At 39.1% G+C, this 15,690-nt stretch overlaps 1 protein-coding gene across 3 annotated transcripts in view; it reads right to left on the bottom strand.

Moving 5' to 3' along the window:
* Positions 1 to 1,275: 1,275 nt before the first annotated feature.
* abcc6.L (ATP binding cassette subfamily C member 6 L homeolog) overlaps positions 1,276 to 15,690 on the bottom strand; it is a 60,560-nt gene continuing 46,145 nt past the window's right edge. For all 3 annotated transcript variants that reach the window (XM_018236336.2, XM_018236337.2, XM_041577425.1), the window contains 13 exons: positions 15,414 to 15,600; positions 14,760 to 14,808; positions 14,582 to 14,675; positions 11,029 to 11,236; positions 10,503 to 10,813; positions 8,986 to 9,185; positions 8,337 to 8,463; positions 7,818 to 7,919; positions 6,957 to 7,103; positions 4,848 to 5,006; positions 4,578 to 4,744; positions 3,715 to 3,909; positions 1,276 to 2,492 (listed from right to left, as the gene is read on the bottom strand). In XM_018236336.2, coding sequence (XP_018091825.1) covers positions 2,384 to 2,492; positions 3,715 to 3,909; positions 4,578 to 4,744; positions 4,848 to 5,006; positions 6,957 to 7,103; positions 7,818 to 7,919; positions 8,337 to 8,463; positions 8,986 to 9,185; positions 10,503 to 10,813; positions 11,029 to 11,236; positions 14,582 to 14,675; positions 14,760 to 14,808; positions 15,414 to 15,600 — 2,055 coding nt within the window. In that variant the 3' untranslated portion in view covers positions 1,276 to 2,383. The remainder of the gene's footprint in view (positions 2,493 to 3,714; positions 3,910 to 4,577; positions 4,745 to 4,847; positions 5,007 to 6,956; positions 7,104 to 7,817; positions 7,920 to 8,336; positions 8,464 to 8,985; positions 9,186 to 10,502; positions 10,814 to 11,028; positions 11,237 to 14,581; positions 14,676 to 14,759; positions 14,809 to 15,413; positions 15,601 to 15,690) is intronic.

Genomic DNA, 15,690 nt, shown 5'->3' with positions numbered 1-15,690 from the left:
TAATTATTCAAACAATTCAATTCATCTGTAATTAACTACTAAGATTTCTATAATCTAAGTAGCTCTGCAGGCCTTTCCTAAGCAAAGGGAACATTAAAAGGGAAGCACCACAGATTGACCCAATTCAATTACAATTCCATCCTCATAAAATGGTATTTAGACATGTACAGAAAAGTACATACCCCTATGTAAGTCTTTTCGTTTAACTAATTACTCTCAGATTTAAACTTAAAGGAACAGTTCAGTGTAAAAATAAAAGCTGGGTAAGTACATAGGTTGTGCAAAATAAAAAAAAAACTTCTAATAGTTAGTTAGTTATCTAAAAAATGTCATCTATAAGGTTTGGAGTGACTGGATGTGTAACAGAACAGAACAGAATACAACTTTCTTTCAGCTCTCTAAGTCTGAGTTAGTCATTGACTTTAAAGTAGAAGGAAATTCCCTGGGCGCAAAAGTCCAACCCCCTCCCTCCTCCCCCCCTGGCCTACCTGTCCCGCCGGGCAAATGCCCCTAACTTGTTACTCACCTCTCTGCGCAGGTCCTGTCCACGGAGCTCACAGGGGCCATCTTCTCCCAAGCAGTCTTCTTCCTGCTTTGACCGGCGTTTTTGGCGCATGCGCAGTAGGAGCATTTACCGGGTACGGATCTACTGCGCATGCACCGAATGTCACAAAGTTTTCCGATTTCACTTCGCGACATTCGGCGCATGCGCAGTAGATCCGTACCCGATAAATGCTCCTACTGCGCATGCGCCAAAAACGCCGGTCAAAGCAGGAAGAAGACTGTTTGGGAGAAGACAGCGCCTGTGAGCTCCGTGGACAGGACATGCGCAGAGAGGTGAGTAACAAGTTAGGGGCATTTGCCCGGGGGGACAGGTAGGCCAGGGTGGAGGAGGGAGGGGGGCAACACAGGGGAGGGGGGAGGGATTTTTGCGCCCAGGGGGTTTCCTTCTCCTTTAAGGGGGGCCACACAGGACATAACAGTTCAGGGAGTTTGCGGATGATCCTTAGCATTCAGCTCAGATTCATTAGCAAACAGTTATAACCCATGTAGCCCCCCCTCAAGTCACTGATTGGTTACTGTCTGGTAACCAATCAGTGGAAACCAAATGAGCTGCAAAACAGGAAGTAGTGTGCTAGCTATTATGTTAGACATCCAGTCACTCCATCCTTTATTCATTACATTTTAGGCTAACTATATTGAAAACATTTTTTATTTTGCACAGACTATTTACCCAGTTTTTATTTTTATACTGAACAATTCCTTTAAACATTCATGCCCTTTAATATTATCAGTCCTTCTTTATACCTCCAAATGTACATTTACAATATATGCCCCTATACAATGTTTCTGGCTCCTATGCCTCTTCTCCTTTCACAGCTGTGTCATTCTGAATTACATTATTTCTCTTGAGCTCCCCCTTGTCTTTGACATTCCCTGTTACAGCGTGATAGATCCTCCTCTGTTCCTCATATCCTGGTGCTATATAATGATGAAAATGTGATATCATATGGGGAAATTACAACAGAGCATACACAAAGGTATATTTCTTTGAAAGAAAACTATTTTTGTTACATTATCTTAGACATGTAAAGTGCTATACTAATGTTGATGCAGCTATATTAAAGCTCAAACTGTGGAATCCTTAGCAATTTAGTATTTTTTTTACAGTTCAAAACTTTTCTGACTGTCAGGAAAATGTACTGATCATTAATAAATCAGCCTCTTTATTTTAAGGTTACACTATCAGCTTAGCAATAAAGCACATGGTGGTTTAGTTGACAAAGGACAGATCTGTTTGTTAAGTTTTGTTTGTTCTATACCTTTCCCTAAGAAAAAAAAACAGCGCATGCAGTAATATCCATTTTTTGGTTATGACTAACCTATTGGCTGATATAATTACCATGTTTATTGCCAGCGTAATTCGCTCTCCTAGTATAAAGGTGGTGCCCACACATTTCAGTGTAGTGCTATAAATGGGATGTTTACTAAAGACATATTATCTGAGCAAAATCTATGCAAAATCTTCATTACAAAGGTGAATTCAGGCTTGGAACACCTCCTTATAGCATTGGGGAGAAAGTCAAAGCTAATTCTACCCCCGCCTGCTCCTGAAATTTTGAAGGTAATACTGAAGATTATGATTTTGCATAACAACTGATGCATGAAAAAAGACATACAAGATGCTGATTACTTAGAGAATCCTTCATAAATATTAATGCATCTGCTTTTCTGTTAATTAGTGGCGCCTTTGCTGATTCTTTGTCAATTTCTATTAGTGAAACTATAGCAGAGACTTGCAGCATTACACAGAAAACACACAGTCAAATAATACAGATCTCTCTTTTGGTGTTCTTTTTTGGACGTGCAGACATCACTTTTGTTAAATTATATTAGCATCTCTGGCCATTGAATAAAATAGCCCTTTATTTTCCAGTAGCTGTACAGGCGTGTCAAACTCCACAATTTCTCCCTTGTCAAAAACCACTATTCTGTAAGGAAACAGCAAAGTACAATTAATATGGCAGGACAGGGCCAGCAAAAAATCAAATGTTAAAGGCAAACTTTATCTATTTTGTTTCTCTACTTGTATTTTACTGTACATGAAGAGCTCTTGATTATTACAATATGTTGCATAATTGCTTTGCTTTTAGACACTGAATCTATCCCATTCAGTGCCCTGGGAAGTACCTACTGATATGTAATGCTTATAATAAGGTTGAAGCATCATTTAAACAGTCTAAACGGTCCCTATTATAGTTTTAGAGAGTATCCAGGCCACTATATAAGCATTTATCCTTACTGAACCTCCAGACTTAGAACTCCTCGCTTTATCTTTGAGACCCCCTTTGTTAGGGCGGCACCACAGTTGAGAACAAATACTGCAGAGCTTCACAAATGCTATTTAGTAACTGAAACGAATCATGTAACAAATATCAGAATAGGCAGACCTTACTGTCAGTTGTCAGTTGTGGGCTACTGTTTAAAACGACAGTTCCTCTTAGGAAGCAAACATTTAAGATAAGACTGTTTACATTGTTGCTTCTACCTATTGGGTATTTGCACTGTAGTAAGCCCTGTATCATAACTGGATGCTCATCACTGCAATGGGAGAAGGGCTAGGAAAATTCAGAAATGAACAAGAAGCTGAAGAAAAATCCTTGTATAACTGACCATACTCATCCCTGTGTATACAAACGGCATTAGCTGTTTTTTACACGGAACATATTGTGTAAAAAAAAACAAGAATGTGCTAGTGCATTGTTCTTCTTTAAATATAGAAGTAATGTGCTTTAAAAAGTTGTGTTTTGGACTAATTTATTAAAAACTTCCCTCACAACCATACTCGTCCTACCCATCTGTTCCACATCTTGCTGGCTAAATTTTTTGGATGTGCAGGGGTGCCTGTGGCACTTTAGGATAGGAACCAATCAGCAACTAGACAGACCTGATTGGGAACTGAAGCCTGTCTTTGCTTGTGTGGCTGCAGAGATGTGATTGGTTATCCCACTCTGTTTATGTCTGGAACATACCCACCCTCATTTGAAACACAGACAGAAACCATAGCAGCTCTTTAGAAGCTCTAATAAATGGGCCATTTTTTTAAGATAAATAATAATTTTAAGCTCAAAGTGAAACCAGCACCATAAATTATTCTACTGATTTTCACTTATGCTATTTCTCCTTTAAACAAGTGTGAAAAGCAGTTCTAACCTTGTGTAATCCATAATGGTGTTGAGCCGATGAGCAATTGTTACAATGGTGCAGTCTTCAAACTCTTTCCTAATGGTGTTTTGGATAAGATCATCCGTTTCCAGGTCCACAGCTGCTGTAGCTTCATCTAGCACCAAGATTTTTGTCTTTCGAAGTAGAGCTCGAGCTAAACACACAAGCTGCCTTTGGCCAACACTGCGATTAAACACATTTGGAATAATGTAAACAGATATAAAATATTTAGTAGCAAATCCTGAAAGAAACAAGGTGGGGATAATACTCTGTTATGTCTATAACATTCTTTGCTAACAATCTGAGCAAAGCAACAAAGAGAAATTGCATTATAACATTATTTATTGTTACCAGAGAAACAATAGAAACAATTTCTAGTATTGAGATGCACAGTCAAATAATAGTGCAAGCCCTCGTTAGTGAGGCAAACACTCCAAAAAATATTGGGGAATACCCCTAGAATTGCATTTTATTACACAGTGTAACATGTGCATGGTGCACACAGTGTTTTAGGTGGCCATTCCTCAGGTGAAATGAAAGAGAGTACTTTATAATAAAAGCCAAAACAAGGGAATTCAGTATATACACAGTTATATAATCTAGTACTGTAGGGGTTCAAATGTTCTCTACAATACATTATAAGTATATTAAAAGTAACAGAGGAGTCCCTGGAGCATATTATATTGCTCCATTTTAAAGCCCCCAGGTGAAGTAGGTTAACTGAAATTTGTACAGTGACCCTTATTAACACTAAAGCACCTAAATAACATAGCACTGTTTAGGAATTAAATGTTAGCAGTGAGATGTTTTACCCAACAACTGCTTAACATTATTTCTACATTATTTTATACCTTAAGTTCTCTCCTCCTTCTGTGCAAATGTAACTGAGTCCCTCTGGTAGACCCGAAGCATATGCTTTTAAGTGGGCCAACTGCAAAGCCACCCAAATATCGTTGTCTGAATAGTTATCGAATGGATCCAGGTTCATTCTTAAAGTTCCAGAAAACAAAACAGGGTCCTGTAAAGAAAACAACAAACAAAAAATATAAAATAAATAAACAAGGCAAATTGATTATAGGTTTAATGCAGTTTTTGCATTCTGTAATAAAAACTTTTCTTGCCTGAGGGATGATGGTAATTTTTGATCTAAGTTCATGGAGACCTAGTTGTGAGATGTCCTTTCCATCAATGCAGACTCTTCCAGTTGCAGGTTCAAGGATTCTGAATAGACCCAGGGTCAGTGATGACTTTCCAGCTCCAGTTCTTCCAACTATACCCACCTGTCAGGAACCATTAACATATGAAAATTCCACTTTTCCACTGTGAAATTAGAAGGAATATGACACTTTGCCCAAAAAGTAATGGGCACTAAATAAAGGAATGTGAGCTAACCTTCTCTTGGCACTGAGACAAGAGCGGGTTTTGCACAATCATTTTCCTAGTATAGTGAAACAACTGGAAGCACTGCACTTTTTCCTTACACTCTGAAAGTGAAGCACCCACAAACTTTCTCCTTGCATTGTGAGACAAGAGCCTGATCCTAGCACAATGAGACACGAGGACAGAATGGATTGTACACTTCTCCTAGCACTGTGAGACTTAGGGCAGATTTACTAAAGGGCGAAGTGACTAACGCTGGCGAAGATTCGCCAGCATTACTGTTTTCAGGGACTTTGCAGATTTACCAACGGGTCCAAGAGTCACTTCGCTAGCAAAGGAGATAGACGCTAGCTGTGTTTCACACTCTATCGGCAGGCTAATTTTCGCTCTGTGGAATGGATGTTACTCCGCAAATGCACTAAGATGCGGATTTTACTGAACGTTAACTTTCCCCAGACTTGCCTTCACCAGCTCAGACCAGGCAAAGTGCACTGGAGTGCATAGATCTTCCTCATTCTTCTGTTATTTACATCATATTAGCGGAAAAAGTTTCTAAGTTCCAAAAAAACGCTGGTGTCTTTTCCTTTTTTCAGGGTGATAGCTTGCAAAAGTCCTTAAATTTTTTTTTGGGTAACCGGGTTCCCCCATACATTTTCTAACATATGGAACATTAACTATAAATTGGGCTCATGTGTATGTAAGAGGGAAAATTATGAATTTCCTCTTAATGTTTTAAAAATTAAAGTGTAATTTTTATGTGTCACCACTAGATGGTGGTGTTGTCAAACAAATGGTGTGGGGAAAGGTTTCATGTGCAGAAGTAGCTGATAAGGCACATGGATAGGCTTAGGAATAGCACATGTAGAGGAAATGTTACAGCAGTGGCTGTTACTGAAAGGGTATTTAAAGGAGAAGGAAAGGTTAAAACTAAGTAAGCCTTATCAGAAAGGTCCATCTAAATATACCAGTAAACCCCCAAAGTAATGTTGCTCTGAGTCCCCTGTCAAAAGAAACACAGCATTTCTTTCCTTCTATTGTGTACTCATGGGCTTCTGTATCAGACTTCCTGCCTTCAGCTTAAACCTCATTGCCCTGGGCAAGAGCATGCTCAGTTTGCTCCTCTCCCCCCACCCCTCCCTTATCTACTGTAATCTGAGCCCAGAGCAGGGAGAGACTCATGCAGGAAGTGATGTCACACCACATTAATACTGCAGCTCCTATTCTAAACAAACAGAGGGTTTCTAGAGCTTTTTACTCAGGTATGGTAAAACGTTCTACAGAATAAATATAGCATTCTAGCTTGCACTATTGCAGCTAATCTATTGGCAATAAAATGCCTCCATAGCTTTCCTTCTCCTTTAAAGGGAAAATACACTTACGGCGAGGCTCTTCTTCACACATCTTCTGGAATAGACAGTGACAGGGAAACAAGTGCAAGTACTTCAGATAGCTATGTGTTAACTAGTACGGGTAGCTAAGACCCCAACAAGGAGGAAGAGGCTTAGGAGTCAAGGCTTTGCCAGTTAGGGAAGCAGTGACTGTTAGGAAGGACATCCTGAAGGAAGGGCAAGTAAATTCCTGTTCGGAGTAGGCCAGAGGGGCATAGGTCGTATGCCAGACTGGTAGGACCAAAAGGTGTCACAGAAAATTCCTACCCGGAGAAGGACGAGGCGTAAATTTACCCCTAATGGTGGCTTAGCAATTATTTTAGAGTTGTTAACTATTTTAATAACTCTGTGAGACATAATTTAGTATTACTCAAACTTTTTCCTGGCACTGTGATGCAAGAAGAAGCACTTTAAAAACTTTCACTTGGCTCTATCAGACGAGTAGATGTACAATGTACAAACCTTCTCTCCTTGCTGAATGGATGCGGTAACATTCTTCAAAGCCAAATCTAGGTCCGGTCTGTACCTCAGGCCATAATTCTGGAATTCAATTTTACCCTTACTTGGCCAATCAGAAAGATCAGAAGCATTATCTGAAGTCCAAGGTGCCTATAAGACACAGATTGTAGTTATTGATTAAGTTATAAGATTAGGTTATTTATCACCTAGTACTTTTTCGCATACTATGGTCTCGATTGTCTCTGATCAGAAATCTTCATGAAGTCTAATATTATGCATATATGTACAGGTATGGGACCTGTACCTGGGGTTTTCCGGATAAGGGGTCTTACCATAATTTGGATCTCCATACATTAAAGCTATTAAAAATATAATTTAAAAATTAAATTAAACCCAATAGGATAGTTTTGGCTTCATTATATCTGAGTAAGAATCAAGTACAAGGTAATGTGTTATTATTCTAGAGAAAAAGCAAATCTTTTTAAAAATCTGTATTATTTAATTAAAATGGAGAAGGCCTTCCCATAATTTAGAACTTTCTGGATAACGGGTTTCTGGGTAATGTATCCCATACCTGTATCATATTAAAACAGATACAAGTGTTTAAATGTAATGTAGCTCTTAGGTGCATGCATACAGAATGTTATTCCTTTGCATATATGTTTTTATAAAAAGTGGTCAGACATACTGCTTGATTTAGCAACAGGAGTACCAATAAATACATCCCTATGCAGGCCAAAAACCCCAACGATAAATAAAACAGACGTTTATTAACCTACCCACACCCACATATACAGTCATTGCTTTTAAGCACAAAGAAAACTTTTAAATGATAAAATGGGGGGCAGTGCATTTGGTATTTACCTCTGGCTCTGCATCACAATATTCCTTCACTCTCTCCACAGAAACAGAGTTAGTTTCCATATCAGTCGCAACGTGAACTGCCTCCTTCAAAACACCTGTTAACTTAAGAGATAAAACTGCAATGATGACCATGTAAATATAAAACAAGTCTTAAAGGCAACAGTTTACACAGAGGGAGCTCAAGTCATGTTTGATCACAACCTGCCTGTTTCTGAGAAAACAGCAGCAATGTAGCTCATTTTAGGTACACAGGGCAGATAACCAAAATGATTTGCACTAGTGTGCCCTTGCAATAGACTTTGTTCTCCAGTTACAACATATTGAGAGCAAATAAAGGAAGATTCGGGAAAATATGGGGCTACAGTTATTCTAGGTCTTGCTTGTGTCATAGGCTGCACTGTAGAAAGTAAATGAAATATATCTTGACTTGCTAACTTGTACTGTTACTTCAGATGTATTACCCAGATAACCATTTATAATCTAGCAAAATGTTGTTAGTGATGGATAAAGTATAGTTACCCGTAATGAGTTAACCACAGCAAGACCAACAAGTCCAGGGGTAATGCTGTCTCTGAACAGGACACCAACAATGGCTACAGTAAAAACGATGAAGTTACTGAGGAAATCACATCGAACACTTAGCCACCTACAAATAATAGAAAACGTTATTTTATGTTGATATAAAACATTTAAGTATTATTCATTTCTGCCTCAAGCTTCCCACCAACAGATCCATAAATATACACTAGTGGTCAAGTGTTTAAACACAGAAATGAGTAAAGAGAAATTGCCATTCCACCCCATGGGGTCAGCACTTGAATTGTGCATATTTCATGCAGTGGAACGATAACACATCAATTTCTTTAAAGCTATGAATATATGTGTGATTACAAACTTTTGAACACATCACTTATATCTCAGCAAAGGTAAATATATCTTTAGCCAATTTAGGATTATAATATGTCCATTGCACTGAAAATTTTCATTTGGCTGATATCTGAATATGCAAATTTGGGTTTCGTAGGAAGGCTACTCTTTGTGGGAATTCAACCAACCCAAATATTATGGATTTTTGTGCACATATATATATTTTAAAACTATAGCAAACATTGTAGTTGTAGTGCTCTTGACAATGCATCCCAACAATAAGCTAACCATCATAACATACCTGTTGGCAACAAAACTGCAGAAGTAAAACCGCTGGTTCATGTTTAGGCGCAAATTGTTATCTTGAATGAAGCGGTCTTGTTCGCCGAAGGCTCTGATAACATACACTCCTTGGAGAGTTTCATTGAAATGGGTGTACAGAGGAGATTTACTGACTGAGTCAAGGCGTTTCAGCTGGCGAGATGAAGCTACGTAAAATCTCTTCAGAGGAAAAAAGAAGTTGGAAAGGCATCAGAAATTGTTACTGACAATATTAAAATGTATAAGAATGTCATGTAGTCCTTACTGAAAGGAAAAATAAAGCATTTTAAACCAACAGAAGTGAATTACTTCTTCGTCTATAACTGAGCCTTACAATAGTACACCACATTTTGAACTGAAACTTTGAGTGTCGGAGTGGTTTACCATCTTTCTAAATGCCTATATGGCCAAGTAGGGGGAGATATCTGCCTGTCCAACATATCATTCCAAACACAGGGTGTAAATTTGATTCTGTCCCTCTCTTTGTTGCTTTACTCTCTACTCTTCTAGGAAGGCTTTGCATTAGATTTGGAACATTGTTGTAAAATTCACTTTCATTCATATATAAGAGGTTGAGCATTGTTGATAGATCAGGCCTGGCCTGCAATGGTGTTTCAATTCATCCCACAGGTGTTCATTTCACTCCATTTATCTGTATACATTCATTGAATGCAGTCTGTAGAAGGCTTATGGCACTACTTCTCCCTGAGAAGACAACAGAGATAAAGCCACCATTGCGTACTGGCAGCCACTTTCCAGTCACCCGAGAGTAAAAATACATGGTCTATGACAGATGGTGGTGCAGTCAGGTGGGGATTGTTTTAAAATGTTCTCTTCAGCGGAGGGAGTCGCGGCACTGGTACATAGACTGCATGGTTGGTGGATGGACAAGAGATTTTTTTTTATAAAAGGACATGTTTATAAAATGCTACTAAAACTTCCCATAAAATATAAGATAATGTATTGTTTTTAGAATCACTGAGGCCAATATATAGTTGTACTAATTGAAGGTATATTGCACAGTATTAAAACACACAATCCTCCATAGCTCTAGAGGTTTCAGCAGTGCAACAGGACCTAGTGTAACCTGACCTCTACTGTGGAGTGGCCCTGATGTACTGCAGGCCCAGATTGGCAATCTGTGAATTCTGGCAAATGCCAAAGGGGCTGCTGTAGGGGTGCTGTCATTGGCAGTCACTTTTTATTGAGCTAGTGGGAGGCTGTTTGGGCCTCTGTGTACTTGTCATGGCATATTTTTAATCCCAGTCCAGACATAGTACTCTAGAATGGCTGCAGGGACAGCACTGTGATAGCATAACAACAAACATAAATTACTGGTACAATAATCCCAAGAGTTTGTCTCATGGAGACTGCACCAGACACCACCACCCCAAAAGTCCAGAGTTGCTAATGCTTTATAAAGAGCATCTGACATCCATACATCTTAATTAAACATGATAGTAATGATATTCTGTAACTTGTTAACATAGCACTCACCTGTAGGAAGAAGTATAGTAAGCCCAAAGGTATGAATGCTACAGCAGCAAGAGGTGTGGCTATTGCAATTACCAGCAGAATCTCCAGTATAGTTAGCATCATAATGATAAACAACATTAATACTTGTGGAACAGTGTTATCTATGATGTCCATTTCTTTGGCAAATCTGTTTGTAAGATTCCCACTTGGGGTCCTTTCAAAAAAACTTAGTGGGCACCTTAGGATGCTGTATAGAAGTCGGGAGTGGAGCTGCTGAGAAACAGACACTCCACCTATTATAATAGTGGAAGAGGCAGCAAAGATGCTCAGTGCTGTGGAGAAGAAGACACACAATATTTTGATTAACTTACTGTATATACTGATAATGCAGAAGTACATGGGGCACACAAGACAATTTTGGCAACTGGCACCAATTAGGAATCAAATTAAATCTCAGACAAGGTTCTAAAAATTGCCAACACTTAATATTCTATTTATTGCAAATGTACACTTGATAGGGACAAATGAATACAGTCCTACTGCGTACCTTGCATCACACCCAGGAAGCTGTAGACTCCCAGTCGCAGGCTTGTGTGTTGCTGTGTTCCATTTATTGGTGGGTCATCTGCCCACAACCCAATCCAGTAATTATAGCTTAATGAGGCCGCTTGTTGGATAACGAAGCATAAAGCACTAATGAGCAGATACCATTTCCCCATTATTTTGCAGTACTCTAAATATACAGAAAGTTTGACCTACAAGTAATAAAACAGGAATTATATTTCAAGCAGTAAGCCAAATAATGTACTCTAGAATCATAAAATATGTCTCTCAACTGCAGTTCCTCATACATCCAGTCCAACAACATCATCAAATTCATCGCTGCTAATTTTCATAACTGCTGTGTAAACTTCTTCTCGCCACTTAATTACCTCTTTGCACTCACATATTTACCTTTATGTGATTTCTTTAAAAGGAACCTATTAAGAGTACTCTTTCTTCCTTGCTGGATAAATGCTATTCTTAATGTGAAACTATAATCCACAACCACCAACTATACTTATTTATGCAATCCCAAATATCCTAGATGCCCTCTCATATGGTCTTTTCTATAACAACTCTATAAAAATGACGATTGTTTGTAACCACACACCTTCTAACATATCTCAGGGCTACAGGCACCCTACAGTATGCATTTTTGCACCTTAATCTGCTCTGTGTGTGCACTAACAGGCTAATCCTGGGCATATCAGTGCATACAGAAAGTATACATTCTTTGTTAGTAATACTATGGCCCTGGAAATATCACGGTAAATTATTTGGTTTTAATCTGTTTTAATTCTGTAATGAAAAATCCATTGGAACACAGTTCATTGTAGGAGTTTTGGCATCCACAACTTTTAGTAGTGGGTTAGTAGACAAAAATAGCCAATATCAGCACCCCTCATTTCAGTTCCACAGCATTCACCTGTGTCACTTGTTGGCATTATGGTTCTGCCTCTTACGTTACTGGGCTCAAAATATCTGAAATTACCTCCTTGCCATCAGCACCGCTGCTGTCATGAAGCAAGTTGAGAAATTAATCACATATTGAACCCAGTACCTGGATTTGTGCAGCAAATGGGGTGATCCCGACTTAATTGCAAGGTGCTCATGATACTATGAACATGATCAAACATTTAGACCCCAAAAGGCCCTTCCTCAGTTGGTCCCGAAATGTTTGATCATGTACATAGTGTCGTGAACCCTATGCAATAAAGTTGGGATCAACCCATTTGCTGCACAAATCCAGGTACTAGGTTTAATTTTTCACAAGTGTATATTGCTGGTGTGTGGTTGGCCAGTACCGGTTCCTCTGCATTTCTGCATTCAGCAAGTTGAGAAATTTGTCTCAGACGACAGCAGCCTGCAAGTTACCAGTGGTGCCAAAAATCTAACTTAAAGGGGTTGTTCACCTTCCAACACTATATCAGTTCAGTTGGTTTCATGTAGTTCACCAGAAATAACGACTTTTTCCAATTACCGTATATACTCGCGTATAAGCCGAGTTTTTCAGCACCCAAAATGTGCTGAAAAACTCGACCTCGGCTTATACGCGGGTCATACGCCAATCCCTCACCGGATCCCTCACCTCCCTCTCCCATATATACTCCGTATATACGCCAATCCCTCACCGGATCCCTCACCTCCCTCTCCCGGCGCCGCTACCCACGTGGCGGCCATGGGCGCCGCCATTTTGGGAGCGACGCCGGCAGGGAAGGACGCGCCGCCCGGAGCTCCTGGACCTGCTCCGGGCGGCGATCGTGACAGTCAGTCACAGAGTCCTGATGCGCTATGGGAGAGGGAGGTGAGGGATCCGGTGAGGGATTGGCGTATATACGGAGTATATACGGTATTTGAAAGAAAATAACCCCTACTTTCAGCACCTGGGTGTGTCATTAGTAACTCCTCACTTCATTGATATTCATAGGCTCACAAAATGGGGTGTGGGGACCAGGGCCCTTTTGTATAAAGTGTTGTGTTATTTCCCAGCACCCACTGCTAGCCCTGTATTCTATATGGATTATCTTCTCCCTACAGGAACCAGCATGGCAGCACCAACTGCTAAACAGGGGCTTATTTATAATAATGGGATTATTGGACCCCCTTCCCCCATCCAGGCCATATTCTCCTAGAAGAGTTTGTGACCAAAATAAGCAGAGGAATTTCAAAGCTCTTGCTGCGGACTGTAAACATTTACATGTGTCCTGCACACTGTTGGGGCCGCAGAAGGAGCCTCGTATGTAGTTGCTGCATCTTTCCATCTCTCTGCCCCTGGTTGAGTTATAAGTTATTTTACTGTGACTGGTGTGCTTACAATTTTTTTTTTTTTAAACTGTGGGCAGGCCTACCTTTCATTGTTATTCAGTGGGTGCAGGTACAGATTGATTTTCAATCAGCCCCTAGGCTTATACACGAGTCAATAAATTTTTCCAGTTTTCTTAGGTAAATTAGGTACCTCGGCTTATACACGGGTCGGCTTATACACGAGTATATACGGTACCTTCTATTTTCTATGTATGACAGTTTTTCTAATATTGAAGTCTAAAGTTTCATTTACACCTTCTAAAGCAGCTCTGGGAGGGGGGTCCCTGACTCTGTATTGTTCTAAATTGATACATTTAGTTGATACATTTCTTATCTTCGTCCCTGCTGAGCAGAATCCTGGCATTACCCACAGCTGTTATAATGGATAAAATAGTTGCTAATACTCCAGTGATGCTGCTGAGAAATGTATCAACTATATTTTGCAAAATTGTAACAGTTTAGTGTCTGCACCTGAATTACTGAGCTGTCAGACTCAAACACCAGAAACAAGGACATTAAACTTTAAACTTAGAAAAATAAAAAAATAAAAAAATGTAACGTAATTGAAAAAAGTGTTTATTTCTGGTGAACAATCGGAAAACCATTGAACTGAAAAAAAGTCTTTGAAACTCCTTTAAAAAGATAAAATTTGAATTTAAAGAGCCGAGAATTCTGAATTGGAATTTCAGCTCTTCTAACACTATTGTGCTCTCTGCACTAGCGATGAGGCCTCTGTACTTTGCATAGCTGTGTGTGAGTGAGTCTATGGGGCATATTTATTATGCTGTGTAAAAACAGCAGGATAATACACCACAGATTGACAGGCTTGCCATGTAAAAAAACAAACAGCAAAAAAACAGAAGCAATGCAAAATAATGGTGGCAAAACTGGCGTTCACATGGTGTAAAATTACACACACTTTGATCAATTCGCTATTTATTTTACAACGCTTTATACACTTTTTTTCAGCAAATTTAGTTTTACACAGCATAATGAATATGCCCTTATGTACATATGCCTTAAAAAATCTCAATGTCTCCTATGACAAATCAAATGACCTATTACTAGTCAAACTCTAATGACTAGCGTTGTGGCTTAACCATCAATCTGGGCTCCTTTACATCATAACAAGGTTTCAGATACATAAAAACAATACTGTATTACTTATCTTGCTATAGTTCAAATAGTAAAAAGGAGAAAAATAGTATAAGCACCCAAATTATTAATAAAAATGCTGTATTATTGCAATTTACCCTGCCAGTAAGTGCAACATCTGCTTCAGTCAGTTTACCAGCGTCTGCATCCAGCTCATTAGCTACATCATCCTTCTCATTATCGATATCATTCCTTCAAGTGAAAAACAGGTAAATTCAGTAATGAATTAGGAAGGTGTGAGTAAGAAATGTGCGAAGACAACACACTGCACCTTACCGTGCTGAATGTTTGCCCTTCATGGCTCCTTGCATGCTGTGAGGAGTTTCTGGGGAGATTTTTGAAAACATAAGATATGAGAACAAGAAAATACTTTTTGTTTTTATTTAAATGGCTACAGTACTCTCAGTTTGTAATTGTTGTTTTGTTTTCTCTAGTTGTATGATGGGGACTTTTGTAAGAGCCCCCACATAGAGATCTTCTTTCTTCTTCTTCTTCTTTCTTCTTTTCTGAGACCTGAGCTTAGGTATGCATGCACAGTAGAGAGAAAAAGAAAAAACAGCGGAGCACCGTAGGAGTCCAGTAAAAGTATTAAAAAATGAAAATTTTATTTACTATACATATAAAAGCAGATTACAGCAGCAGTGAACCATTTTGTTTCTAAGTTTGCCATTTCACTCTATTGTGGATGTACATCTGGACCTGAATGTAGAAAAGATCCATTAAGTAGAAGATGGCAGTGAGGAGCTCCTACAATAGTAGCCTGTGCCAGGGAAGTTATGTTTACATAAGAAAGCCCATGTACTAAATACAAAAATGGCACACCTTCAAATTACAATTCACTGGCTTTCCAAAGTCACATCTATCTTTTTATGTATGCCAGAACATGGGGAGGATCTAACTATAGCGTATTCCATAATTTGCAAAACTTACGTTCTTCATGTGACTCTTCAAAGACAGATGATTTCCGTGCATACGTGTTAAGGAATTCAGAGAAAGCTCCATTTTTCTGGCGCAACTCATTATAGGTGCCCACCTCTGACACTCTCCCATCAGATATAACAATAATCATGTCCATTTGTGGCAGGAAGCTGACTCCATGGGTGACAAGAACCCGTGTCTGAAAGAAAGACTTTCATTTATCTGGTGAAGGCATTTCATTCCATTAGCTGAATGAAAACTAGATATGAAGCAATGCAAATGACACTCA

The sequence above is a fragment of the Xenopus laevis genome, chromosome 9_10L, assembly GCF_017654675.1.
Source record: "Xenopus laevis strain J_2021 chromosome 9_10L, Xenopus_laevis_v10.1, whole genome shotgun sequence".
NCBI lineage: Eukaryota > Metazoa > Chordata > Amphibia > Anura > Pipidae > Xenopus > Xenopus laevis.
This window is presented reverse-complemented; position numbering and strand designations above follow the sequence as displayed.